The sequence below is a fragment of the Condylura cristata genome, unplaced genomic scaffold, assembly GCF_000260355.1.
Source record: "Condylura cristata isolate star-nosed mole 26May11 unplaced genomic scaffold, ConCri1.0 scaffold00026, whole genome shotgun sequence".
Lineage (NCBI taxonomy): Eukaryota > Metazoa > Chordata > Mammalia > Eulipotyphla > Talpidae > Condylura > Condylura cristata.
In genome coordinates this window covers 27,068,050-27,094,531 of record NW_004567127.1, presented here as the reverse complement: position 1 = coordinate 27,094,531, position 26,482 = coordinate 27,068,050, and the positions used below count along the sequence as shown (strand labels likewise).

The window sequence follows — 26,482 nt, the reverse complement described above, 5'->3', positions numbered from 1 at the left end:
CCTCTGGGGCAGGCGGGATTCGAACTCATGTGGAAGTGGCTTTAGCTTCTCAGTGCTGTGCTTTAACCCGCTGTGCCACCAGGGAGGGCCCATTTATTATTCTTAAAATCAATGTATTAAAGTTAAGACAGGTACATAAATTCATAAAATTTAAGGTTAACATTGCTATATTTACCACAGTAAGGGTTGGCTAAAATAAAGTCCCTTTAACCCTAATTACTATTTAATGACCTTATTCTCATTGAGACATCCTATAGTATAGGTGAAAGAGGTTAAGTAAGGTCGAGGGCTATGGTAGAGTTTACACGTTTTCTTATAAACCAGTCACTAAAAGAGATATGGTAAAGTTCCTCATTTAAAGACTAAACAGTAGAAAGCTTAAGTAAAGTTCCTTAAACACTAAATAGTAAGCTGAAGTAAAGTTCTTTAAAGACTGAACAATTGAAAGCTTAAGTAAGATAGTAGAGTGATGGGATTTGGGTTCTCCTCAGGGCAGTAAAAGAACTCTGGTTCTTTTTTAGCGTGTTCTAGTACTGCCTCATATTGATTTTGCTATAACAGCCAATTGTTTTTATTAATCAGCCAATTGTAAAATTACTTTTGACTTCAAGAGGAATTTCCTGCCCTGGGGCAAGGCTTGCTTGCCTGGGACAGGCAGCGCCTTATGAGGCTAAGGCAATCAAGTTGTATACTGAAGGTTGCTCAGAATATTTTGATATGATTATACAAAAAAGGGAGGTCATAACACAAGTTAGCTTGGAAATTCTGAATTTTCAGAGCGTTTCCTTCCATCTGGATCTTATGGGGCGACAGAAGTTGCATAACTTGTGTCAACTGCATGTACTGAATCTGTTTGCTCATATTCCTTTCCTTGTCTGGGTTTGTTTTATATAACAGCATGCCACTCTCTAGGAAGGAGGTTGGGAGTGAGGGACCGCTCTTAGGCCCTCCATGTCCTCATTTCTAAGGTGAAAGAATAGAGCAAGTTGATATCTAACATTGCATATTTCTGTGGTTATAGTTATTTCATTGCATACTCCAAAAATCTGTGCAATAGTTTAAAAGGAAAGTAGCTGTGAGAGAACTTCAAGTTAACAATCAAACCACTGGAATGCATATGCTGGTGCTATCCCAATTGTGTAGCCTTGGTTATATAGTTTTAACTGAACTATAATTACAGCTAGATTAGTGGGTCCTTGAGATTCCTTCTAAATAAGCTAAACTGCATGCTTTCCTTTTCCTGCTAAATTCCAGAGTGACAGTGATTTAAAGGAATGATTATAGAGTAGGGATGAAAAAAAATGTTGTTCAGATTCTATGTGTTCTGTATCAGTGTATTTTCTTAATAACATTGTCCAAAGTATAAGAAAAGTAATGAAGGTTTATGGGAAATTTCTATTCATACAATTTGCCTTTCTCTCTATGAAAGATGAACTACATGTAAAGTTGGCAATTTTGATATTTGTATAGACTAGCTATTAATATCGAGATTAGAGTATAAAAACTGACATACATATAGCAGCTAGGAAAAGAATCTTCTTTCTTCATAACACAAGTCATACAATATCACCAAGAGTATCTTCCCCACCACTGAAAGATTAAAGATACTAATGTTGGACTTAAAGAAATTATTTTCAACTCTGTAAGTCCTAAGGCCAATGAGATAGTTTTCACAAATGTCTCCCATTGTCACTGCCATGCCGCAAAAGGCAACATGTCACTGAGCAGTTGGATGAGGTAAAAATGCTGTCTAGCATTGCTAATAAACTGTACAGTGTACATATCTTAAAGAAACTGCTTGAGAAGAAAGAGTAAGATTTCTCCCCCTCTGCAGGAAAGGCCATGGTAAGGAAGAAAACGTATTCATTTATTCATTATTTCAATACTAGATTTCAAGTAGGATATAAATTCACTAATGTCCACTTCAAATCCTCCTCAAGAAATCTCTCCTGATCCATTAGTTGAGAAGCTTCTACCTCAATGCTGCAAACATAGTAATGTTTTAGTAATTAGCAGAGCTCTTTAAAGTGAAGAACTAGACAGCTATCCTGCCCACCTGTGACTATGTAGGTGCCCCTCTTTCTTCTTATAAATCTTATAAATCTTTCTTCTTATAAATCTCCTTATAAATCTGTCCTTATAAAATGTAAAATGAATAAATAAAATTAAGGAGTAGTCATTTATATGAGGAATAGAGAGAATTTAAAAAAAAAAAGGGGGGGGGTCAACAAGCCATGTAACAAACCCTAGAAATCAGACTGAACCATGAGGTATTTGAGAATTTATAGAATGTTTTATATTAGTAATGACTTAATGACAGGCCTCTTTAACTTAAGGATTGTTACTATTTTTTTCTTATTTGTGAATCACAAAAGTAGGTATTACTCCACAGAAAAGAACTCATGTATGTGAAAGGAGAAAGAAAATCTAGTTTAAAATTTAATGCATCAAGCATAGTTTAAATTTACAACTCTTATTCAGTTATTTCAGTGGCAGTATTAATGGAAATATGAAAAATTTAAAAAGCACAAATGGTAAATTGAGGTGACTGGCTTCCAGGGCAGGCTCTGTACTATGAGAAGTGACCTTGGGCAAGCCCCTGTCCTCCAAGCTCCAATATGTCATTTGCAAAATGAAGAAACCAACTAGATCTCTAAATTCCCCATCAGTTCTGACTCTGCAAGATGAAATCAAAGTTTGAATTCAGCAGAGAAAGCCTTGAAAAGTCCTGATATAGTCAGGCCAGTGACAGCTTCTGTTTTGGTGAGCTGAGCTTTACACCATTGTTCTTGATGCTGATTAGACACAGAACACCATCTGTGAAAATAAAGCAAGTGCCAATTAAAAAAAAAAATGAGGACTTGGTGGGTCTTTGATAATCTCCTATGGCAACCCTGCAATAGCCAAAGCCTATATGAGGCGGATGCCTACATACCTTGCTTCACATGACTCTTCTCCCAGCACAGTTGTTCTCAGCAGCCCTTTTTGTTCAAAAACATAGTTCTCATCTTTCCTAAGGACAGGGAAGGCTGGGTCTCAACTCACTGATCTACATTGCCCTTTATAATATGAAAGAGACAACCCTGTCCCCCTCCAGTGTGGCAAACAATGGATGCTACACTTTATTAATTAACATATACATTAAAATTGAAGAATGCCTGAGTGCTGAAGCCCAAATAGAATCTGAACACAGATATGGTCATATTTCTGTCCTAAATCTTCTTATTATTTTCCTTTATTAATTAAATCACACAATTAAATCACAGCAAGGTTTTTGAGATGGGTGGAAGGCAGTAGCTGTGCCTAGCAGTAGAGCTGAGGCAGAATAGATGTTATTTCTCTAGCTCTCTGGTGACACTTGGGTCTGCAGAAGGTAACACACAGATCCCAAGGCCAACTGACCTCTAGCTGGGAGGTATCTTGTATCCTGGCTGTATTGTGGCCTTCTCGTGTCCTCATGTTTGCAACAATCTTGACAAGGCAAGGCAGAGGATGGATGGTCCTACTCCCATGTGTTTGTCTCCAAGTGGCCGTTACAATATAAGCAAAGTGCATTAATGCACTAGAATTTGTAGATTAAAAACCAGAGGAAGAAAGAATGGGACAGAGCTTTTGGTTTCTCGATGGATGGAGAAAACTTGGTATTTATTTTAAATGCTAACGAAAGTGAACAGCTCTGATATAGTTAGATTCTCAAGGTCATAACAAGCTTGGAGTTATTTGAAAACAGTAGAAAAGAGGGAAAATGGTAATGACATTCAGGAACATTGATTCAACACTTGCTGTGTCTTACTCTGTGTTCTAAACATTCTATGGGGGTCATTTCATTTAGCCCTCATCGCAACTCTGTGAGATAGGGATGAAGATTATTTCCATGTGAGAAAACTGAGATCAAAGGGGCTAAGTAACCTGTTCAGTGGATGTTAAAGTAAGGCAGACCTGTTTTTAATATTTTCCAAATGTCTCTTTTCTTCATACTTATAAACTTTAGAACTCACATTTGTGAAATTTGGACCTATGTGTCAGATATAGATTGAAATAGGAAAACTGATAATTTTTTATTTAAATTAATATGTAACATTTTAGGTAGTTATTCCACAAGATCAAGTATATTATTGAATTATTTTATACTTCAAAAGACAAAAAGAGAACCAGAAGGTAGGAGGGGTTCATCCAAGATCACATGGATTAGACGCAGATCTACTGACCCATATATAGTCCAAGGCATTTCCCATCAAAGTATAAATTTTCCCTATTCAGAGAAGTTGAACTTTGTAGAACTAACTCTATATTGATTCTGTTTTAATGTAGAGAAGTTTTTGTAGCTCATTTTTTAAAGACATGATTATTGGCCAGCCATCTTTAAAAACCATGAATATAACAAAGTACACACCTCCTGGGTGAGAGACTTTCCTGGGTGAGGGTATGTGGGGGAAGCTTAGAAAGCTTTTATACATTCTAAAACTGAACATTTGGGCATAGAGCAAACAGCAAGTGAGGTCAAGTCGGTAAACCTCTAATTTTGCAGTGTATTCCCAGGGGTGATTTGACATGTGGGGAACATTTTGTGATTTGACCTTTTGCAGCATTGCTGCAGCTACCTGAACATGAATGTTGTTTTTGAGGTGCTTTCAAAACCCTTTTAAGAATGCTTGGTATTCTGATAACATTAGGTTTCTCAAATTCTGTGAAGTCCTTTCTTTAAGAAAATGTCAGTGCCTGGGTGAGATTAATCAGGACTAGCTTCCAATGCAATGTTAAGCCAGGCCCATCAAAAGAGTGAAAACAACAGGGTAGTAATGTATTTCTACTAACATGCCAATTTCTCTAGGAGGAATGATAATTATTAACCTTTCTTTCTCTTATTGCCTGATTTTTGCCTCATGTCTCGCCTGATTTTGCCTCATGTCTCTCCTGATTTTGGAACTACTTGTGAGCTATATTTATAAATTCCACAGTGAGATTTTAAATATTATCTCTGTTGCTGGTGGCAGTGGCCTAGAATATAAGTTGGTAGTCACATTTGGGATTCTTACCATTTCTCATCAAGATGTAACCTTTGATTTTAAGCAACTAAAAGGAGAAGTGGGTGTTTAAGCCCATCATACAGGCTCAGAATAGTTGCTTGAAAACCTGTGAGAATTTGATGTAGTAACTGAGTCAGAACTCTAGGTTACTCTCAAAAGTTGAGTGGACATCTTGGCTTACCAAATGAAGAACAGATGCAATAAATAATTAGGCCCATCCAGTAAGGAAACAAATGTCCCAGTATCACCAGTCAGGTGAACAAATAAAGTGAGGCTGGAATGAAAACTTTTCTCCCCAGTACATCTGAAAGAGTGGAAATTTAATAGATTGGGAAGAAATGAGGGAAGGCAGAGAGGTGCCTGCCCTTGCAAAAGGCAGACGTGCAACAGACCTACTTCCCCAGCCTTTTCCAAAGAAGAAATCTTTCTTCTTTCTGCAGGTCACAAATAAGATTTCTGCTCTTCCTTGTATGTGCAGCCTCATCATGTGTAGACCAGAATGGCAGCCTCTAACATACTGACACATTCTCTGTGGCCCTGAGATGATAACCGTGACACATCCGTTGTAGTCTCTAATTACAAGGACTGTGAAGTTCTTCCTCAGCTGACACTTGCCTATCGTTGACAGGAGGCAAATGACAACTGTCTGTGTTGAGATTTCCACTGATACCTCTATTAAATAAGACTTGCCTCCTTATTGAAACTGACAGAACCAGACACAGCTATACCACTGTATATGCTCTTCAATAGCATCTCTTCTTCTGTCACCTGTGTCACCTGTGCTGGCATATAATGAGCCTGCACTTTAGAGTCTATGTTAGACAGTAGAGAACATATAATTTTAGTGACACAAGTCTGTGAGCTATATTAAAATGATGGTGTTAATAATGTTAATGTTCCTAGAAATTAGAACAAGATTGAATGCCTTACTAGTATTCCTGAAAGTTACAGGTAGCCTTTTACAATAGATAAGGAAAAATCTCCTTCAGTAAGCTCACCAGCCAACATTATACAAGCAAGTGTCCTTAGGAAACAAGTACCAGTTATCTACATGTTTTGTCTAAAAGACCACAAGATACTTCCCCTACCATCAACAAATATGATAGTCACAACAGCCTTAGCAGTAAGTATAATTATCCTTATATTCTACATTATCTGCTTCCATAAACTATTCTACTTATGTAAAACATGTGTAAGTGTCTAGTCAGCTGTTTGTAGGAGTTAGATTTAATTGTTTGGAAACTACATTTACTTTTAGATGGATCAAAATGGCATGTTCATTCTTTTCTATCTCCAACTTTTGATTTCTGGATCAAAGCTGCTTTATCTCTGTGAATCCCAAGGTGAACTTATTTGCTTCATTGTTGAATTTGATGACAGGCACAGAATAATGTTTTGTATAAGAAAGAACTGCTTTCAGCAAAGAATCTGGTAGAATTTTTAGATGGTCAGGAAGAAGAGCTATTAAACTAATAAGAGAATATTCTAGTAAAGAAAGATAGAGAACTGGGATATTAACAAACACCTTTGTTCACTGTGTAAACCTAGAAAACACCACCAATTTCTGAAGGCTTTGAGAATATTGACAGTCCTTTCATTGAAGATCATCTGTCCTCCAAGAAGAAAATTTTAGGATGGTTGTAGAGTCAGGCAGGCAGGTATTCTAGACAAGTGAGTGTCCGTTTTTCCAAAGGCAATACATCTACTACATAAGGTTCAAGAGCAAATGAATGGAATTGTTCTCTGTGTGTTTCGGGTCCCCAGTTGTCCAAACCAGTTTTCTATACATAACAGATTCATTCATTATTCAACTTGGTGATTTTTTTTTGCTTGATTCCTATGGTCCTAACTAAGGCTGAAAGTAAATAGACTTTGCTACAGAGAGAGTACAGGTTTGGGAGGCAAGTGTCTTGGCTGTGTAACTTGGATGTGTAGCTCTATATCCCAGCATAAAATACCCATTTTCTTTTCATAAGTCTCAATTGCTTGCTTTTTGAAAGAACTGATTGATACGGATAAATTCTAAGATAATTTTCATACTTAATTAGTTTTCGATCACTTAGCAATGTCTCCTCTGTGCTTGTATGCGCTGGAACTGTGTTAATTACATGACATAGACTAGGATCCTTTGTAATATAACGGGCATTCATGGACCTTCAACACTGTGCCATGGTTTATACCAAGCACAATTTTCTTGGGGTTCACAGTAATCCAATGAGGTGAGTTCTATTACTATTCCAACTTCATAGGATAGAAGTGAGAAGGAAAGTTAAGGCTCTTGTTCCAAATCACATAACCAGTTGGAGACAGAACTAGGACTTTTTAACCTAGCCAGTCTGGCAGTGAAGCTCTTGTAAGGGACATTATTCATATGGCCATTACATTAACTTCCAGCACTTTCTCTGAGCTGGAGCAATCACTATACTCCTTGGGTGTTAACAGCCCCCCACTGCTTCTTTCTTTGGAGAACTGCCTTTGAGCAAAACAGAGCCTTGTCACAGGGAAATCAAGAGCACCCCCTTTCAGTGTGCAGAGTGCCCAGGACTGCCACTCATGGCCTCAAGGTAGCACCAACAGGGTTGTAGTTTGTTCCTAGACTGGAGCACAAATCCATGTTTAGTTTTTCCACCCACCTCCTGCTTTCCTGACAACCCTCAAGATGTCACCCTTATAACAATTCTGACTTCAAGTTCTGACCCTAGGAATCTTCTCAATAACTTGAAGCAGTCCTTCTTCACAATTCTGTGCTCTCTTTCTCAGTGGAGAAATTAGAGGGCATCTTTAAAAGCTAGTTTTGGCCTGGGGGGGGGATGGGTGGGAAATGAAACAAATAATTACACACTACATTTTATTTGCCCCAACTGCTTCTTTGTTCTTTTCCCTCAACCTTTGAGCATAAACAAACAACAGATGAAATAGAAGTGGTGAGGTTTTGAAATGAAAAACACACCTATGAGAGTTAACTTGGAAGACAGTAAGTTCTGTAAGCGGCCAAGCCCCTTTGTTCTTTTCTCACTAATTGGATCTGGCCAAGAGGCTCAAGTCAGTAATCGATTCTTTAATAAGCATAATGTGGTCACTCCGGATATAGCTGATTGTCCTTCCTCTTTTCTTTTTTGCAAGCAGTTCAGACTGCTAACAGCTTACTGTGACCTTATACTCACGTCTCATGGGGTTAAGTTCAGCTAGGTATCCAGCAAAAATATTCCCAGAAGCAATAATTTCTAAAGTAAAAGTTTAATATTTTAAAAGCTCATGTTGATCTCTGCCCTCTGTTCTTAATGCTCTGAGTATATGTTTCACCTGGGACTTTCTCCATGGCTTTATCAGCTACAGCATTTATCCGTTTAACAAATAATGGTGGAACTCACATGCACCAGGCAGTATAATCTATGCTAAATGTAAAATGAGTAGAACTATTTCTCATTGAACTCATGTGCTAATTATAGTTGAGAGGGTAATCCAGTATTCACATCAGTCATTTCCTTTCCATTAGGGAGGGCTCTATATTGGTTCTATATGGTGCCATAAAGGCAGCTGGTCTAATAAGAGCTTCTCTGAGGATGGGGATACATTAAGCTTTGAGCCAAAGGAATCAGCCGGAGAAACGTACAAAGGCAAGGGGGTAGCAGGAGGCATTTCAGGGACTGTAAGAGTCCTAGTTAGTGTGTGGAGTTCTAATTAAGGTGAGGACAGAGCAGTCTTACATGACAAACTGAAGACTTTTAATGTGTCCTGGTATCAGTCTCCTGGAAGGGACTGGAGGTGTGGTGGATGTATGTGAGACAGAGCATAGACCAGAGGTGGGAACAACATATGGCAAGTAGAGACAGAAGAATGAGCAATACCCCTTGGAGTGCAGAAAGAAAATCTGGCCAGGTGTGAACTGAGATCATAAATGGTGCAAGATGCAGCTGGGATGGTCAGGACGAGTCAGGGTAAATGGACAAGAATCTACATGAACCAGTAGGACTCTTAATGCCTTTCCCTTCCATTGTTTCAGCATGAGTGGAAGTATTTAACCCAGCATTGTCGGATTAATCTTCCTCTGAGGAAGTAACTTTTGTACCTTCACAATGTAATGGCCACCAGTTACATGTAGCTCTTGAGCACTTAAAACATGGCTTGACACAATGAGTAAAGGGTTTTTCAAAATTTTGTTTAACTTTAATTTTGACTTAAGATGGTCACAGCCTTAGCAAAAGTCTGGTCACAAAACAATGTGTGTGTGGTGGGGTGATGGGAGTCTGGCTGGAAGTATGAAGTGTAGACTGAGGTTGGGGGGTGGGGCATGGAGATGAGTTAGGAATCTGGGAGATGATTCAGGAAGAACAAAGACAAAATAATGGGGGTATAAAATGACAAGTATTTACTGTGTTTAGGGCCTAAAGACCATGAAAGGAACGAGAAAGATCTAGGCTAAATTCAGACCTAGTTAGCCTGGCATACCAGGCGAAGGAGTTTGGACTCCTTGAAGAGGATCATGGATTTCTTTAAGAATTGTTAAGACTAGCATCATTTAATGAGAACTTTTAGAAATGTGCTTGCCAGAAATGTCATATATTCAGGTGTGTAAGATAAATCAGCGGGCTTGTTTCCCGGGGCTCTAATGCTATTGAGTAGTGATACTGTTTACAGGTCTCTCCTTGTCTGACGTCTTGATGGCAGGGACTGTCACTGGACAAGGGAGTGGGCCAACCCCATCCCTAACTACACAGACGCATAAACTGGGGGTGAACCAGCTGTGGATCACCTGCTGGGAGTCAGTGGGGTAAACCTAGGGGTCCTGCTTTTGAGACCCTCTGGTCAAGAGGACTTTAGAGACAGTGTAGAGGCAGGCAACACAGCAGTGTTTATTGATTAGCAAAACAGTAAGGAAAGAGATCTCTGTGGATATCTTAGGACATGAGGGAGAGACTCTTGGGGGCCGGGGGGGGGGTTATGCAGGCTTTAGATCTGGAGTAGACTTGGCTAAAATCGAGCTGTTGCTGGTTGTGAACACTGATCTGCTGCAGCTTGGGGGGCATGCATTGTTTGTAGCCATTGCCAAGGTGAGCCAGTCTGGTCTCGAGGTCTGTCATTCTTTTCTTCTGAGTCTGCAACTCTCTTTTCACAAAGCAGCCAACTCGATAAGTTGTGGAAAGATCAGAAATGGTATTAAAAAAAAAAATCAAGGTCATTTATGGAAGCAAGTTTTTGAACTTTTGTGTAACAACCCTTGGGGAATAGCAAAAATGTGTTGAGAACTGTCCTGTCCTTATCCCAGAACGTAGTTGCTAGAATATGCTGTAGGTAATTCCAGAATGGCTAAGGAGAGCCACTCCTTACAAGCACCCCTAAGAAGAGTGAGCAGTGTTGGGTCCAGAAAGACTGGGTATAGTATGCACAGCAGTTAGTGACCAATAATCTTCTCTCCCTCACCATGCTATGGACTCTACCCACAGACTGGGTAGTGACCTCATTCTTTTGAGTAGATAGCAAACCTTGAGAAAGACTTGGTGCCGATAGGAAAGCAATGTTTAACTGTTTTTCTTTCTTGCAGTATTAGTCCTAGAAGTAACAGTACTATATGTGTTTTATGAACTTGCATTATTACCTCTGGAAAGTTGGTTAGTTTATACTGCCTTCAAGGGAGTAGAGCTCTGCTCTTTGACCCTGTCTTGTTAGTTCTGGAAACCACCTATCAGTTTATTTCCCCTCTAATCTGTTAGGATAAAAATAAAATATCACTTTTCTTTGCATCTCACTGATAACTACCAAAGTTGAGAATCTTTTCATGTATTTAGTGTCCATGAGTTGCTCATTTTGCTTAGCATAGTAAAAATTTTAGATTTTCTTTCTCAACAATTAGTGAGAATCCTTATTTTGGAAGTCTTATTCAAAAGTTTGCCTTTTAAAATCAGCTGGAGCATTCTTTATAATACAAAGTTCTAAGTTTTACATATTAAATCTATTTCCTTCCTTTTATGTTTCATATTGTGCTTGATAAATCCTTTCTAAGATTACATTCTCCTCTATTTTCTCTTTGTGTAATATTTATACTCATGCTCTAACTTGGATCTTCAGTCCATCTTAAAATTTATTTGGCATGTTAGAGACTGTTTTAATTTCAGAAAACAATTTCCCCAAATTAAAATGCAACCAACAAATAGCTTGCTTGCCTGTGGTCAAAATCCCCCTCCAAAAATCATTTCAAATGTTTAATGAGGCATTATAAAGATTGAACTAATGCAATGTCCCAACACCTCCTGAGTTATAGTCAGAGAAAAAAAGTGTTCCATTCAATCCTTTTTATTTATGAGATTTTGTAGGTCTTAATTTCCACTTTGTGCTCTCTGTACAACAGTGATTACATATGAAAAATTGTCTGGAGAAAGGAACGTAAAGAGTATTAATGCATAGTATGCCTTCAGAGTTAACCCAGTAGAAAAATACCTTCTCCATTCAACTATATTTTAGTGGAGTAAAGAATCAGAAGAGGAATAAAGAAAAGCCTGTTTACTTACCATTCTGACAGTGTTTCAGAGGTTTAAAAATAATATATACAAACTACTCTGTCCAGTGTATGCACACAGGAGGCCATAGTGACTAGTAATTAGAAAAACTAGAAAAACAAATATATAATTCAGCAGAAGGGAAGTGTCCCCTAAATTATTAAGATGAGTTTCTATGTTTGAAATAAGGCCCTCAATATCCTAAGAATCTGTTTTAAAGCTTTTACATGGCTAACACCATAAGCTAAAAAAAAAAAAAAATTCATTACCCATTCACAATGTGCCATCTCTTCCTAAAACTAGACATAACAAATTCACAAGAAATAAATCAATATTAAATAAGTGAATTGAATAACACCTATTATTTTTTTTTTACCTCAACCTTAGCTTGTATGTAATATAAACTATGTTAGGACAAAAACAAGGATCAACTTAGTTTAAATCATAGTATCTTAAAAAATATCAATGTGAGGGAAAATGAACAGAATAGATGTAAAGTGGCTGGAAAGCACCTTTGACGTGGTTGGCATTTAAACCCTTTGGGCATGAGGAACCACTGATGCAGCACTTTAAGGGGTTTTGATTTTATAGGCTCCTCAGCCCAGGAGTTTTTTTTAAAAACACAAACCTTGATGTGGCTTTAGAGATAAGACAGGCATCAGGCTGTCACTGTGAAGTAGCTTTGCTTTTAAATGACTCTTTCTGAGGTTTGAATTATAATCTAGTGGAAGAAACGCTTTGGATTTGCTGGCGAAGATGCTCAGAAGGTATTACCTTAAAATAGAAACTTAGATAAATAGGCTATGCCAGTTTAGATTCTGACCCAAAGGGAAGTGGAGAATTGAGTTGAGATAATTACCTTGTTACTTTAGGCAAAGTTAAAGTTCACCTTTCTAAGGATCAGATCATTAATCCAAAGTGTAGCTTCTCATTCATTTATATCATAAGTAGTTAAAAGAAGTTATTAAAATACTTTACATAAATCTAAAGTTTCATTTAAAATATGCAGAAAACTCCAAAGGGGAGAAAACTTGCTCCTGAATATTATTTAAAAAGACATATGAGATTTTAAAAAAGTGGTTAAGAAAACTTTCATTTGCCTCCGGTATTTTGATCAAAGAAACAAAGGAAAATACAGAAACTAAAAGACACTATCTCAAATTAAAAGTCTTTACTCTTCATAGCCTGTATCTATTACATCTAAATCATAACAAACAAAGTCCAAACTAATTTATGAAATGCTACAATTTTAAATAGCTTATGTCCAGATCGAGCATAAGCTTAGGCAGCTAGCAATATTCTACTCTTTATCTTAAAGAATTTCTTAAAGTTTTCAAGGATAATTGCTACTTACTGAGTTCAGAGCAGAAGCGGATATTGCAATGGAAGTCTAATTCCCCATTCAGTCTGTGGGTCACAGTGAATGCCTTACCCAGTCTTGACAGGACAGGGTTAGGAGGTTTCCTTAACACCAGCTAGGAGCTACTCAGAGTTAGGAGGAGTATCAGTACTCCATTCAGGAGTATTCCATGAGGGCTTTTCTGTCCCAGCAGCTTTAGAGGGTATGGAGGGAAGCTTGAGGGTGGAAAGGAAGAATTGGACTGAGTAGTAATATCCAACTCACCCGTTCAGTCATTCATCTCTGTCTGCATCCAGCTTCTAAAGAACATTATTTTCAAATCAGATCTCAATCAGCCAAGAGTGAAAAAGGCAGGGAGTCAAATGATTAAATCAAAACACATGCTTTGAATTTCACTCTCCATGCCTTTTAGGACATAATTTAGTAAAGAAAAAAGCAGCAACATTTGAAAAGTGGTCTTGTGTTCAACTAACATTGTGAGAGCAGATACAATCTTTGAAAGTGATGCTCTGAGAGTATAAACATATATAGTAACTGGCATATGTATTCACAGTATATTTTCCAATTTAGTCATTAAAAGGCAATAAGCTTCAATTAAAATCATATATAATGAAGGATGTGGAATTTTACATATTTTTTATATTATTTATGAGGTAACATTGATTACAACATTTTGAATGTTTTTGTAGGTTTACACCTCTAGAAATGTATGTTATCACACCACACCCACCACGAAGGCACCAATTATTTTCCACTATCTGCTGAGCCCCCTCTTGTTTTGCTTCCACCCCACCCCTTATTCACCTGCCCTTTCTGGAAGCCTGAATTCTGTTGTCGGATTACAAAGGTTTTAGTTTGCTTTTTGTTTATTCCTTTGTCATTTTTTTTTTAAAAGCAGCCTAATACTCTCTTGTGCATGTCGATTATATCTCCACTTATTCAGACACTTAAGTTGTTTTCACAGTGAGAGTGCTTAAAAAGTATTGCTATTAGCATAGGAGTTCATATGCCCCTTTAGTGTTTTTGCATTCTTTGGGTAAATACCAAAGAATGAAATTACTGGATCATATAGTAAATCTACTATTAATATTTTTATCTGCAACTGTTTTCCAAAGAGGCTAGACTAAACAGAGGTGAACAGGTTCCTTTTTCTCTAGGCCCTCACCAACACTTGTTGTTCCTGGTCTAATAATAGACCATTTTCACAGGTATAAGGTGATTTAGAGCTTTCAAGTTTTAACATATGAACATCAATGTATGCTTACTGTTAAAAGCTTCAGTTTTTGATAAGGGAAGCCATCTATTCTCTTTCAGGAGATTATGTGGTTATGTCTGTCTACTTTGACCTGAGCAGAAGAATGGGATATTTCACCATCCAGACCTATATCCCCTGTACGCTCATTGTCGTCCTGTCCTGGGTGTCTTTCTGGATCAATAAGGATGCCGTCCCAGCCAGAACTTCTTTAGGTAAGACATATTTATTTTTGCTGAATTATTCAAGTACCCAATACAAGTACTCTTCATTCCTTTTCTAAATTGATTTGCCTCTAAATCCAGTCAAAATTACATAGAGATGCCATTGGTTTCATTTTAAAGAAACCCAACATACTGAAAAGCAGTAACAGTGTTTGAAGTTTCCTAGTTCTGTTTAGTTACTTCACTAGGCTTTCTTGAGTAAGTGTTCTTAATATAATTACATTAACTAAGGAGAAAAAAAACAATTTCAGCAGATCTTGTGATCCCTGGCCAACCTTCTCTTCAGCAATGTCACACTGGTAACTTGAATTCAGCTAAGGTGAAAGTTTTAACCACATAGTTATGGTAGACTCTAACTCAGGGCTACCACTTAGAGTCAAGTGCCACACATTTCCCAGCTCAGCACTGGTTGCTGATTAAATTCAGTAGCATAGTTATGACATTGGAAGACACGCATGCACAGTAAGGGCCATTAAAGGGCCTCTGTAAACAGGCTCCTTGGAAAACACAATTACCTATGAAATACAGTTTTAAGACTCTCCCTAGTTTTAAGACTATGTACAGTTTGCATAATTTGTCAATGGTAAAAACATAATTTTGATTTTTAGACTTCTCCCTTACATGTAGATGGTTCACACACATGGACTCACATGAACATAGGAACTTAGGTCCCTGCAAAAATTTTCTAAAGATCTAAGAAAAAAGGCTTGAAAAAGGGATTATAAAAAACCACAGAAGAACTTGAACCACATCTTGTGTTTATTCTTCAACTAGTGAAGAATTTAAGATTCTGAAGTCCAACGAATCATCCTGCATATGTAGATACCTTGGACGTGCCCTTTAGCTCTAAAAAAAATCAGTTTCCTTAATATAAAAGTGTCCTTTTCTTTGCTTAACTTATGGGGTTTTACTAGGTCAAATAGGGCTTTTCAAACAAAGAACACAGAATCCTGCAAGGCCTTAGAAATATTAGCAGCTAGGGTTGTTTTCTGTGAAAATGACCTATGTGAGGTCATGAAAACTGAGGGCTAAAGTAGGCAATAGAAGAAAAAAAATCCATTATTTGTATATTTGTCCTCTTCTAAACCTAACAGCCTCCCATCTGTTTCAAAAAAATTTTTTTTCTGTTACATGAAGTACTTCATGTTACCAGTCCTATTTATACTATGCTGATGTTGAACCTATTACTTGAGGACTCTTCCTCAGCACTGTGAGCAGAAAGTATTGTGTCACCTTCTGATATATCTGCCTCTTACACTGAGGTGAGACTGGCCAGAGTCCCTCATCTGGCCAATTCAATTCAGTAGTTCATTTCAATCACTCAGTAAATGAATATCCACTAGCAGGAGACCAGGATGGGAGGAGGGAAGTGAGTGATAGGTGAGGGAGAGAGAAGTACCTGAGCAAAAAGCAGATAGAGGCTTCTATTTATTGACAGTTTACTACACATGAGGCATGTTGAGTACAGTCCCCATGTCTTTTTTCCCTTCAAATGCATGTAAAAGTTGTAATGCTAATACAAATTTCCATCATATTGTTAGAGCCACAAAGCAAAAGACCTGCAAGGTTAAGTGACCTACACAAGGTCACACACACAGCCAACTAGTAGTGCAGCTGTACCTCAGCTAATGACATCTGGATTTGTTGGCTGAGACCTTGTGGAAGGCCAGTTGTGAGAAATGTAGAGAAATGAACTGAGTCAGTTTCTCTACTTGTGCCCTGTCACTTCTCTAGCTCAGTGCTTTCTTAAATTTCACTAGACTTTTAAGCTATGAGGGGATCTGTAAAAGTCTAGCTGCCTTAGTTCAGTCTCAGAAGAGAGGCCTATCTTAGCTGGTGAGACTACGGCCCAGGAATCAGGATTAAAAACAAACTACAAGAAGTTCCCCAAGTATTTCTAATGCTGCCACTGACCTCTTCTAGGATGACAGCATGAGTTAACCCAGATGACCTTAAACATCTGTGGATGCATAGGTTCGTTGCCACAGAACAGTTACAGACAAGTGGCTTGATGATTCAGACACACAGAACCACATAGCTCAGAGACTGTTTCCCGAGGTCAGATTCCTGGAACATGGGAACAGTCACCTAGGAACTAATCATGCAGTTTGCATACAGGGTGGTGCCAGGTGATGTTGCTTAATCATGATAGAATGACTGGTTAAAACAATGCAAATACCAATTAGCATTTTTCATCTAAGTAATCTGAGGTGCAGTAAAACGTGCCTGAAGAGGGTACTGCATACCAAGGCTGAAGGAATGCATAAAACTGATGGGTAGTTTTCATCTATCCCAGGTAAGAGACTTTTCTTTGCTTATTAAAAATTGGACTTAAAAATCACATCAAGCTGTCCTGTTGGCTAGAAGATTAGTTAAAAATACTATCCCAATCTACATTGTTCTCTTCTCTATGGCTCCAGTCAGAAACTTGAAGCTATTACTGAAAGTTCTTTGATTCTGCTTTTATATGACTGAACTACCAGGTAGCCTAAAAATAACTTCCTAATATCCTAGAGGTAGTGTTTATCCTACATATCAGACATGCCAGATGTTCATAACTACCTATGGTATCTACTACATATATATTGACATTTTCCACTTTGTATAAGTGTGGCTTGGGACCTGAATGTACAGTAAAACCCAAAGTACTAACTTAGATTTTAAATTCCTGCACAAAAATATTGATTGTAAATATGTACAATCAAGAGCTACATACATTAATTAGTATGTAGATGCCCTATATGAAGCTTTTTTAGTTTGAGAACTAAATTTATCTTCTCTCTTATCAGTGAGACTAACAGAAATTGACACTGTATTATATAAATTTAAAAACTTATGGGGTTTCTCATCTGTTAACCTCCCCCATTAATTAATGAGAAACTTGATCATTTCTAAGAAATTTTACCATGACAATATGATAAATCCATATTATCCTATTTCATGTACTTCATAGAGAGGAAACACAACAACATGGTTCAGAGCATACTTAGCTTTTGAAGTCACTTCCTAGGGTTGTAGCTTAGTCAACTTTCTTATTTCTCTGTGTTCAGTTTTTCACCTGCAAAGCAAACCCCAAAACAGTGCTTAACTCATTGTGAGGTGGGAAAATATACACACACACACACACACACAAGTAAGTGGCTAACACAGAATGAGTTCCATCAATAGTAATTTCTGCTGTATGGAATTAGCGCATCGATACAGGTCCCTGTTTTCAAAGGTAAGTAGAATTTCTTTGATATTCTATGTATCGTAAATATGTATTTACATAATATTCATCAATGAATTGTTTCATTTATTCACTCAACAACCTCTATTACTAAGTCACAGCACTACACCAAGCAGTGAGGTTACAGTGGCCATCAGGCTATATGCCTCACACTCTCAGATTATACAAAGGGTGATGGCCTTTCAGAATAGGAGCAGTTGCTTCCAGTCATGATAGGAAATTAGAATCAAACAGTAAGACGTGTATAGACCTTCAGAGAGCTAGCCCAGCAGAAGGGGAGACTGAGACCTACACTTTTAAGGTGATTTGAGTTCTCAGAGCTGACACTAGACGCTACTTAAGTAGTGGATTCATGTTTCATGGTTAAAAATACTACCGATTTTGACCCTCCCTGGTGGCACAGTGGGTTAAAGCACAGCACTAAGAAGCTAAAGCCACTTCCGCATGAGTTCGATCCCTGCCTGCCCCGGAGGTGACCACATGGCATGGCAGACCTCTCCTGACCCGCCCGCTGCTCCCCACTCTGTCTCTGGTGAATCCTCTCACCCTCCGCATCTCTGGCCTATACCCCAGTTCTGTATGAATAAATAAATAAATCTAAAAAAATAAATAAAAATACAGATTTCATAGTCACCAACCCTCCTCTGACGGATGCATGCCGCCTGTTTTCCCTCTTTTCCCTGTCATTTAACATCCCATGGCACTACTGCACAATGGGTACAAGATTTTAAATCAAACAATTTCTGGGCTCAAATGGTGTTTCTGCTCCTTCACTAATGGCTGGGCATAGAACCAGTTCTTTTCCTCAAGTCTAAAACCAAAATGAAATAACTGTTATAAAAAGTCAATAAATTAGTGGTACAATTTCTAAGAGACTTATTTCCATCCTGTAATAGCCTTTAAGCATTTATTGATCAGAACTTGTCACTCACGTACAACCCACCTTCTCTAGCACTTCTTTATTTACACTGAAAATAGAAAAGACTACTTTTTTTATCTATTATGTCCTCCATAACCCTGCCCTCCTCAGATTGTAGCCATTCAAAAGTTCAAGGTTTGCCTTCTTCAAAACTCTCCCTTAATTTATTCAATCTGAATTTTTTTTTTTTTTTTTTTTTGCTGTCTTCTAACTAGTAAACAAACTTACACATCTCCTCAAAGAGGTCTCTGAACATTCCACTGCACTGGTTTTCTTACCTTCCCTTCTGCTCTCCATGGCATACACCATGATTTGCAATCACACATATCTTTGCTTCCTGTAGAGATCCACAAGGGCAGGGCCTCTGATGGTTGTTTTCTCAACATATGTCCCATGTATGTCACTGAAGCTGATGCATGATAGGAAGGGATGTTTGTGCACTGAGTGAATGCACTTCTCTTAAGCCTCTTGGTACTAAAGTTGTCTAACAAAAGTCACAAAAGTAGGTTTAGTTTAGGTAGTGACTCAGTTACCTGCCAAGTGATGTGGTCATAGGGCCTGTGTGTACTGCCTCTCCTCAGGTATCACCACTGTGCTGACGATGACCACCCTAAGCACCATCGCCCGGAAGTCGCTCCCCAAGGTGTCCTATGTTACAGCAATGGATCTCTTTGTATCAGTTTGCTTCATCTTTGTCTTCTCTGCTCTGGTGGAGTATGGCACCCTGCATTACTTTGTCAGCAACCGGAAACCCAGCAAGGACAAAGACAAAAAGAAGAAAAACCCTGTATGTATCAATTCTTGTTGGGACTTTTGAAATATGGATGCAGAAAAGCCACCTGGTTTTCTTTGTTTGGTGCTGCTTAGCCTGTCTGCATCTAAATTTGGGCTCCAAGGTGAAAGCAGAATGTGTGAGTTTGATCAGGCCCTGAAAGATTCTTTGAGGTCACCAGCTACGAGGGAAAGACTGATCAGTTTATTGTTGTCCATTTCATGAGGAGGGTAACCATGGCTGAGAAATTCATTTATTTCCTAATTGCCATTATTCTAGGTTCTATCAATGCTCATATTTCTGCCTGCTTTAAATTACTGGTGTTTAAAATTAAACATTTCACCCAGTGCTTTTCTCTAGGAAGCCCCAAGGTTCACCACAATTTTACAGTTAGTTTCATAAGTGTGTTGTGAGCAGAGGACTTCTATTGGTGTTTTACTCAATGTACCATTTAAGAATGACTATTATTTGGGCAAGCTACTTAGTCTTCCTTTGTCTTCATTTTTTTTTCATATATAAGTATTAAAAATGTATTTTAAGGGACTGAGAAATAGATGTGTTAATAGAGATAAAATGTATTACAGACTACCTTAGATGTTAATGTCTTGGACTTTAGTACTTCATGGAGGGCTGATAGTGATCTGTACAGTTACCAATCTGTCTTGATTTCCGTTATCTGGAATCAGGTAGGATGACTCCATCCTGCCCCCAAACATTAGCAATGAAGAGACACAAATGTCTAAAAAAAAAAAAGAAAATTTTTTAAAATTGTGGATGTTGAAGAGAACATATACTGCCTATTTAACCAACCTACACATGGTGTCCAGATCATAGGAAGCACCATAAAAGTTGAGTCCATTCCTTAATGGAGTTTACCCCACCCTGCTGAATTTATGCTATTTTGTGGGTCTCTTGCACTAAGAGCCGGAAGGGCCAGGATAGTGGCTAGCTACCTGGTATGTGGACTTTGGGGTCAGGCATGGGGAGAACAGTTATAATGAGGGAATCTAGCTCCTTCTAGATTATATCCTGATGCATCATCAACCCAGGAGAATGTCTATAATTGGCATGTATTTGAATGCAGGATTTTGTAACACGTTAAAAAAAAAAAGCAATAGCTACTTACTTGGCAGGGAAAACACCATGATCATGAAGGAAAGGAGGTTTTCCCAGGGTGAGGACCACCACTGCCAAACTCCTCAGCATGTGGGAAACTTGGTTGCACAATCTGTGGTAGTAGAGGGTTGCCACTACGGATCACAACTTCCCCTGAGGTGGGGGGAGGGGAATGTACCAATCTTGATGATTAACCTATGAAGCATTTCTCTTTCATGTCCCAAATATTCACTGGCTTCATGCAGCCTTTTCTTCCCTGGCTTGTCTGCCTTTACATTGTCTATCCTTGTTTTATTTTCCTTGTTGTCTTGCTTTTTTCTCCCCTTCCTTTTCTTTCATTTCTCCCCCCCAAAAGATGTTTCTATTGACACTAGTGTCAGTATCCACCAGCGGTCCTAAGGATGTGAGGACTGGCTTTCAGTCAAGTTTGAAGAGTCCTTTGACAGAAGCCCTTTTGCCCTCACTTAACAGCCATGTCATTGCAAAGTGGATTCTGTCCTAGAAACAGTACTTAGGCTTTCTGCACCTGGGTCATGAAGATGGCAGAAGGCTGAGGAGAAATGGATTAAGGAAATGAGGAAAAGAAGTTACCTGAGAACCGCATGCATTCCCTGTCTAAGCCAATTGGGTGATTTATGAGAACGCAGCTAGCGCCCACGATAGGAGCAGGGAACTAAAATGTCACTTTCTTCTTCAGTGTGCCCTTTGGTTCCTCATGTCAAGACTCACCCATTCAGGTTTGCTTGGTAATTAGAAAACAAAAGCACAGCATTTCTAGAGAAGAAATAGGTATGGGAGGCCTCTTCATAACTGAGCAGCATTGGTTTTTGCCACTAGATAAATGTGGATTAATTTATTGAGGATTTTACTTACAATCACCAAATTCCATTTTTTAGCTTCAGGCATATACTTTATTACAAGAACTTTCCTTCTGTGTTTATAATTTCAGTTCATTTCACTATTTTTCAAAATGTATTTTTAATTTATCTTATTTTGTCTCTTTTTTTTTCTTTTTCCTTCTTTAATTAAAAAAAAATGCAATTCTCTTTTCTGTCTACAAACCCAAAGCTTCTTCGGATGTTTTCCTTCAAGGTATAATGTTTTTGGAATGGAAATTCACTGCATGCAATTGCTAAAATTAACTATTAACGCTTACATGGTATTTTATTTTTTTATGAACAGACATTAAACATTCTACTAGAAAGAACACATGTAAGATGGAAAAATTTCTATAGATTTCTAGAGTGAATGAAAAAAAAATACACTAACGTACAGAGGCATTGACCTTACAAGAATACACTATATGCTCCATGAGTTATTGGTAGCTAAGACAGCTTTTTTATGCATCAGAAGCCAAACTTACCCTTTTCTTAGTTGAATACAGGATCCATTTTCAGTGGCTGCACCTATCTACCATCTATGCCCTTTGAAAGCTAAAATTTACTCTGTAAATGCTAATTCAAAACATGGCAATTTTTTGATAAGTACATTTAATGATTTATGTTAGTCAAACCTCCACCTGTCGGTTCTGTAAGAATAATGGTCTCTTTGAAAGGCTTTCAGTCGAAACACCCATCTCTTCCTTCCAGGCTAATCTAAGGCCATTTTGCTCTAGCATGCAAGATTGAAATGAAATTTCTACTCCTAAATCTTGATTCACATACACTAAGATTTGTAGTTATACTATATTAACACCAATGTAGTCAAGTTAAAATTAATTAATTGGTGCAGTAGCATAGATTAGATTGCCTTCAGTTAACTGGCATTTCTTCTCAACTATTCAGAAGCATTGGGCAGGCAATGCTATGCTCCTCTGAATTCCACTCACATGGAGGTACATAAAACATTGCTCACAAACTTCATTTTGAAGCTTTCAGATGGTGAATGTTAAGTGAAAAACTATATTCTTTGACATGCAAGCCATGCCACTGAGGTATAAATTCAGGAAACTTCTACATTTATATATTCTTTTAACATTTTCTATTACTAGCATTTAATACCTTTGCTCAGTGTAATGGGGTATTTTATTTGCCTATAGGTAAGCATGATACAAAGTTTGATTTCTAAATTGATCCATTTCAGTTCTCTGTTCCACTCACATGCAGCACCATTAAATGCCTTCATGTAACCAACTTCACATCTAATATTTAGTAGAATAATATTCCATGTAGTTGTTTGATTTAAATCTTTAAACTTTGAGTTCTTTCAGTGTTCAATCTTGCTATAGCTATTAGCTTGATGGTATTATTTTCAGCTGCACTGCTTAAGCTCAAAATTTGAACACTTGCAAATGCTATCCTTCTCAGTTCAATTTTACCATTGTAGATCATGATGTCATAGCAACCTCCTGAGTACCATTTTCAGACCCATCATTCACATTGGAGACATTGTGGAAAACTGTCTAGGACTGATCATGTGTGACTAACTGGGATCTCTTCTTCCCTACCCATATCTCAGGCCCCCACCATTGATATCCGCCCACGATCAGCCACCATTCAAATGAACAATGCCACACACCTTCAAGAGAGAGATGAAGAATACGGGTATGAGTGTCTTGACGGCAAGGACTGTGCCAGTTTCTTCTGCTGTTTTGAAGATTGCAGAACAGGAGCATGGAGACATGGAAGGATACATATCCGCATTGCTAAAATGGACTCATATGCACGGATCTTTTTCCCTACTGCCTTCTGCTTGTTCAATCTGGTTTACTGGGTCTCCTACCTTTACCTGTGAAAAAGGTATGGTTTCATCAATACATGGGGTCTTATTCACTAAATCTTACCGAGAGTGATGTCCTTTCTAAGTCCACTTAAATCATCCTCTTTGTAGTTTATAACGAATCTGCTTCTATGTTCTAACATGGAAAACTGTAATAACGTTTTATTGTCTGCGCCCGACTCTTCGGTGGGAAGTGTAATTTGAACTGTAACATTTGTGTGTCTCAAACCTGCAAGGTGAAGAGAAATTAGAGCAAGAACATTGAAACTAAGCAAAATATTACTTCAATTAATGTAGTTGAGAAAATAATAGCCCCAACTGTTTAAAGTGGTGGCATCCTTTTCAATTCAAAATACAATTAGATGCAAAAGATCTGAAACTATATCCTGTGTTCATTTGGAGGCAGGTTTTAACTTTGATCCCAGTAGGCCATCTCCCTCATCTGAAAAAAAAAAAAAAAAAATCACAACTCACTTTCAATATAAGAAGCTAGTCTAGAAATTGACTCTACCTGTAACTTAAGAAAATTTCCTCCACACCTCATGTACAATGATGTAAATATTCCGTAATGTAGAATGCTTCAAGTTTAACGCATGCATCTCCTTAGAGCCAAAATAAATGGATCGAAGTTAACATCATAAAGTATTGTCTTTTATTCTGTGTCTCTGGACTGCAAAAGAATCATGAGAGCAATTATAAGGGTCTGGGTTTGGAATTGGAGAGAGGAAGTTCCTGTACTTTCCTCCTCATGCATGATGATTAAAACAGCATTATTTTCCCTTTGTATGGCATATTGAAACACTATAGACTGAAAAATTGACACTTATCACCTCTAAATATGCCCAGTTTCATTGAACATAAAGTAACTGTATATGCTTGCTGCTGTTTTTTCTTCCTTTTAGGATGACAGATCATAACACAACTCTCTTTCCATCACAAGATCTGCTTTTAGTGCTTGTGAGTGCCTTGTGGGCAGAACATTTGTCTTTTCCTCGATAGGTCTTCAGCACCTTGGATAATGCCTGGCACATAGCTGGTGCTCAATAACTGTCCTGAAGTAAAATGGCTTCATATTTTTCTAGTGAATCTTTCTGCACTGGTCTGGACCAGTTATTCATCTTTTCTCATAACTCTGTCAAGTAATATTTGCAGGAAAAAAAAAAAGAAAAAACCAAAGGATACAAAGAACTTTGGATATTTATATCATTATCAAAGTTTTGTCTGAGCCAGTGTCTATTCCTTTTAAATCAATTTCCATGTCCAGTGTTTGTATACAGAAATGAGTCTGCTAGGGAATAATTAGAGTTTGTGCATTATTTTTCCAAATTTGGGACTGAGTTAGCCCTAAACCATCCATGATTCTGATTGAGGGCATATGACAGGCTTGAAGTAGGATTCATACCTGACTGGCATTCAAAATGTAGTATTCTATGTTCTGTAGGAAAAAAATATCAATGACTTACAAGGAAATTGAGCCTATGACTGTGGCCTCATTCGCCTATGCTGTATTCACATAAAGTGGTAGTCCCAGACTTCAGACATGAGTTGAGCTCCATCTTCATGTATTCATCCTGATTCCTTATTTTTCTGAAAACAGCATCACTTCTCTATACTTCTGTATGGCAATCATTGTTAAAAGTTAGAATTCAGTCATAGTTCATACAACTTTATAGACAGCCTGAGAAAAAATAACAAAGAAAGAGTATCTTTGTTAATAGAAAACCATAAAAAGTCATCATAAAGTCATCTGGATAAATCTTGAAAACACATTTAGCTGCCAATTTTACAAACCTTTAATATATCAGTGCTCTAGTATATAACCTCAAACACATGTAAATCGAATTATTTTCTTGTTTTGAATTGTCAATATAATAAATGTTGACTCTTTGGGAGAATTGTTGGCAAATTTTCAATGGTGAGAAACATGTTAGTATTGTCAACTTGAAATGTATTTCGTAATGGGGATACCCCAAAAAGCTAGCTTTCCAATGTGTGCATAGTATTGACAAAGATATATATATATATATACACACACGTACATATATATATATTATATAAAACCTGATTCTTATCAGCTGCTCCCTGTTTGTGTGTTTGAAACCTTTTCACAAAGGGAATTGTCTAACACGTGGACTTTTACAATAAAAATGCTGCATTCTAATCCATGGTGGCATGTCAGCTGTCTGGCTGGACTTTTTTTAATGACTGTGACTCCCCTTTCCTGACTCATGCCTTAATACCACCTTTCTTATGTGAGCTTTATTTCTGAATCTATGACAGGCCTGGTGTGGTGATACTCCTCCCTTCAAAAGAGTTAAGAGATGCATGTGAGGTGGGGTAAAGAGGGGAGATGGAAGGCAGAAATGTCACAAAGTAAAGCTCAAGCCATCTGTGCTTCAAAAAGTTGTGGTTTGGCTAATCATATGGACCCTGGTGTCAGACATAATGGCATCCAATTTTACCTGTTTTTGACAATTATCAACTCAGCCTTGATAAGCCTCCATTTTATAAGTGATAAATTAGGTTTAATAATGCCACCTCAAGCAGGAACCTTCCACAGAAGTCAAAGGGATCTCCATCCCTCCAGGGTCTATAGTCCTCTGCTCTGCATCCCCCTCCCCATGTAATCAGCTCTAAAATAATTGAGCAATAGTCATGATGCGTTAATGCGACTATGCATCGTATTCTATTTCAGAACAGGGTTTTTGAGTTTTGCAAGGCAAACTTTCCTTTAAACTCTAGGTTGAAAATAGTCTGTTATTGAAAAAAAAATCACACATTAGTTATTTTTGAGGCCAGAGGACCTTTCTTTGTTCCCCAACACTTAAAAACATGCTCCAGGCACTGTGTTGTATGTTCTTGAAGTCCTTTGAAATTTATAGCATAATCCTTCGCTAACAGCTCATCTAACCTCCTCTCCCTGTCATTCTCAGGGCCTCTCATGGCTCCCTGCATCCAATTCAAACAGCTGTTTCTCACCTTCCAGACATGTGAAAAAAAAAAAAGTTTTCACTTAGGTCTTGTCTGCTGTCTAGCTAATGCCCAAGAGCATGTTCATGTATGGGCCCTCTCTTTAAAAGTCTCAATGCTATATTTTGAGTAGTAGCAATGATTTTTGTCTGTGACAAAGATCAAATTAAATTAACCCAATGATGCAGTCTTTGGGGATCATGTCAAAAATTGCTATCTCTATGCTTTGTCACTATGAATTTTTGTCAAATGTGTAGGAGAAAGGGAGAGTGACCTATACTAATAACTCAGCGTATTTTTAAATGTGTATTCCATTGCCAAAGGTCACATATCAGTTAATGGCAACTCTGGGAGAGCTACCATGTTACCCTTTCTGCTGTGTTTCATAGTGTTTCAGGATT

General features: G+C 37.9%; 1 protein-coding gene across 2 annotated transcripts in view; it reads left to right on the top strand.

Moving 5' to 3' along the window:
* The window catches only part of GABRG2 (gamma-aminobutyric acid (GABA) A receptor, gamma 2), a 94,862-nt gene extending 69,586 nt beyond the window's left edge, over nt 1-25,276 (top strand). Inside the window, exons 7-10 of one of the 2 annotated variants that reach the window (XM_004689806.2) lie at nt 14,196-14,348; nt 19,087-19,292; nt 21,462-21,485; nt 22,851-25,276. In XM_004689806.2, coding sequence (XP_004689863.1) covers nt 14,196-14,348; nt 19,087-19,292; nt 21,462-21,485; nt 22,851-23,126 — 659 coding nt within the window. In that variant the 3' untranslated portion in view covers nt 23,127-25,276. The remainder of the gene's footprint in view (nt 1-14,195; nt 14,349-19,086; nt 19,293-21,461; nt 21,486-22,850) is intronic. The other variant, XM_004689807.2, reaches the window with a different exon arrangement.
* The last annotated feature ends 1,206 nt before the right edge of the window (nt 25,277-26,482 follow it).